This window comes from Fusarium flagelliforme (assembly GCF_020744385.1).
Source record: "Fusarium flagelliforme strain FIESC 12 MPI-CAGE-AA-0113 chromosome Unknown B0J16scaffold_10, whole genome shotgun sequence".
Classification (NCBI taxonomy): Eukaryota; Fungi; Ascomycota; class Sordariomycetes; order Hypocreales; family Nectriaceae; genus Fusarium; species Fusarium flagelliforme.
The window spans coordinates 166372-169113 of record NW_025763512.1 but is presented as its reverse complement, the minus strand read 5'-3'; the positions used below and the strand labels follow the sequence as shown (position 1 = coordinate 169113).

The following is a 2742-nucleotide window of genomic DNA, read 5'->3' as shown; positions in this document are numbered from 1 at the left end:
ACCTTGTTCTTGACGAGAGAAGGATATCACTTCGAGACCCATGGAGACAATCAGCACTGGTCGCAGTCCTTGCACAACAAGTTGCTCATTCTGGATGTTGATATCCGGCTAGGTACGGATCCTGGTGCTCTCCCAAATGAGACGTCCCTGAAAAACGAAACAATGGGAAGGACTGCTGGAATGACGAATCACTATCTTTACAGTAACTTCTCCTTTCAATACGCCTGCCAAAAGAAGGGAACAACTAACTTCTACTGTCTTCTTCAGTTGTCATTCACGGATATGACTATCGGTTCATCCGAGCTCCTGGCTATCCTTACCGCCATGAGGCCTGGACCAAGGTTCCGATGATCAGAGAGGCACTCAAGGATCACGAAATCGTCGTTTTTCTTAATGCTGACGCCATATTTATGTACCCTCAAATGCCCTTCGAGTGGATCATGAAACTATGGAATGTCACAAATAACACTCTTATCTTTATGACTAATGACCTAGACCCACCACGAAACCGCCACGTCGATGATCAGGTCACACAGAATTCAGGCTTCCTTATCGCTCGGCAGAGCAATGGAACACAAGGCCTCCTAAACGACTGGGAGAACTGTCATATCGACAGAGAATCTAAAAAGTGTAAGCCCAGCGCCACAGACTCGGCCGATGAGCGAGCAGCTCTCTCTAGTTATGTCTGGTATAATTATAGTTCAACAGGTGGGTTACATGCGATGCTATTTATGGACGGGAATGGCGGTCCAGGCATTGGGGGCAAGGCATGTGGTGGAGACTTTATCCGTAACCATTGGTTGCATGAGGGTTATCCTGCTAAAGGCTTAAGTGACCTAGTAATGAAACTCGGTATGCCTACGATAGACTGCTTAGCCATTTCCTATTATGTTAGCAGGCAACCCTTGGCTTCTTTATTTAACGTGTGTCATCCATATAATATTTATACTGCTCTATAGCACTATAGAAAGCACATTTCTTAGAATTTAAAAGCGTAACTTAGCTATCCAGTATAAAGTGCATATGAGAATTCGTCAGGTATACATTAGACGGTTATATGGCTGGATTTTGGCAATAAGAATGAATAGGCGGGAAGAAAAGAAGGGGAAAGGGAGCGTAGAGATGCCAAGATAGAGAGACTCTGATGAAACCATTAACAGGTGCGGTGCGATAGGGTGATCGATCCCTGTTGATCCGTGTTAAGATATAATTTATGAGACTGTCATCTTTTTCTTATAAAGTATATACTTCTTCTTATCATACTAGATGTCAGCCGAAAGGTCTCAAATCTTGCCTTCTCAATCTCTTTCTTATAGGCTTTGATACGCTGTTATAGGACTTTGATCAATGTTTGCGTCCTCTTTAACGCCTGCCAACGGTTTCCGTACAAGGATTTGGCTTCTTCCAGCATTTCATCAGCCGCTCTTACCTCGTTGTCACAATTCTCTTGGGCCTTGTATACTAACTGACGACTGTATGTGCCTTATGTTAAGATACCAGCTTATTTGCTAGGCCCTGCAACAGCCTTTTCCTGGCGTTATGCAGTTTTTGTGGCAATGACTCCGTCTTCTTCCTTCCGTTCGGTATTACCGTATCATTGCAAATGGATTCAAACTGACTTTGGATAGCAGGCAAGAATGGATACTGAGATGTAATCGAATTAGTTACTCGAGAACAAGTTCGAGGGTACTCGCTGGAAGACAGATGCACCTGAACTCACAGGCCCTTGGCAGTTCCTCATCTTCCACAAGATTACTATCACTTCGACGCTCCATTCTGCCATCGTCAAGGCCGGGACTATGTGCTTCTGTTTCTATCTTACACGTTCAATTCTCTAGTAAAGGCACCTTAAAGAATCAAGATTAGTAAACACTCCCGCGGCGAAGTCGCCTATGTACTATGCTCTCTCGCATTCGCTGCATCAGGCCCGTTAACGATTCGGCACGATGAAATAAGTGAGAAAGTGAACCTGACACTCTCAGAGCGAACTAGGTGGTTTAGGATGAGGAGAGACCACCCTAAGGGTTGCCTTCATGGTTCATTGCCATTGAGCCCCTGACAAGGGTAGAGGTGGTGGGGCGTTCGAACATTAACCAACGCGCACAGATAAAAAGAATGTAATTTCATGAAAGTAATGACGATAGAGGATTGGCAGACGGAAAGAAAGTGTGTAGTTTACTAAATTACAAGCAGTCCTTGGTACATGAGGGACTAATCTTGACCTAGTCGGCGCTCTGCAATCCAGTGCAGAGGGTGACTTCCAGGAGGCTGGCTGACGATCTAAATTGAACGTGGTGAGCTTGAAAGGTACATTACAAGAGGATGGGATGGCGGTTTCTACTATCATACTGAGATTCTTCTAGAAACATGAACTCAATTCCAAAGCGGTTGATTATCAGACATGCGAATAATGATAACTTTTCCACTCACGGAGCCAAGTATAACTGTCAATCTCGAGATGATGGAGGATGCTAAAGACGCCGGCCGGAAATCTACAGGCAACCACAGCACCTTACAATCATTCAATGTAATCCAACAAAGATCTTGATCTACTCCGAACTACCCATCTACCTTCCCTTTCTATCGTAGGTACCATCTTGACCCATTTGTGGTGCCCCATGGGTATCGTTAACAGTTTACCCTGGATCCTCTGCGCCTAGGGTTCTTAGATGGCTAATACGGTTGCATCCTGAATGTCCTTATCGTTTATCAAACTATCGTATACTGGCCCTTGCTTTCTGA

The 2742-nt window shown here is 44.7% G+C and overlaps 1 protein-coding gene across 1 annotated transcript; it reads left to right on the top strand.

Annotated features, from left to right (window-relative positions):
- On the top strand, window positions 1-959 carry B0J16DRAFT_277038 (uncharacterized protein; the record flags this gene model as incomplete). The annotated part of the gene is made up of 2 exons (XM_046123784.1): window positions 1-202; window positions 268-959. Coding segments are annotated over 2 exons (894 nt in total), but the record flags the coding sequence as incomplete, so codon positions are not given.
- Between the last annotated feature and the right edge of the window lie 1783 nt (window positions 960-2742).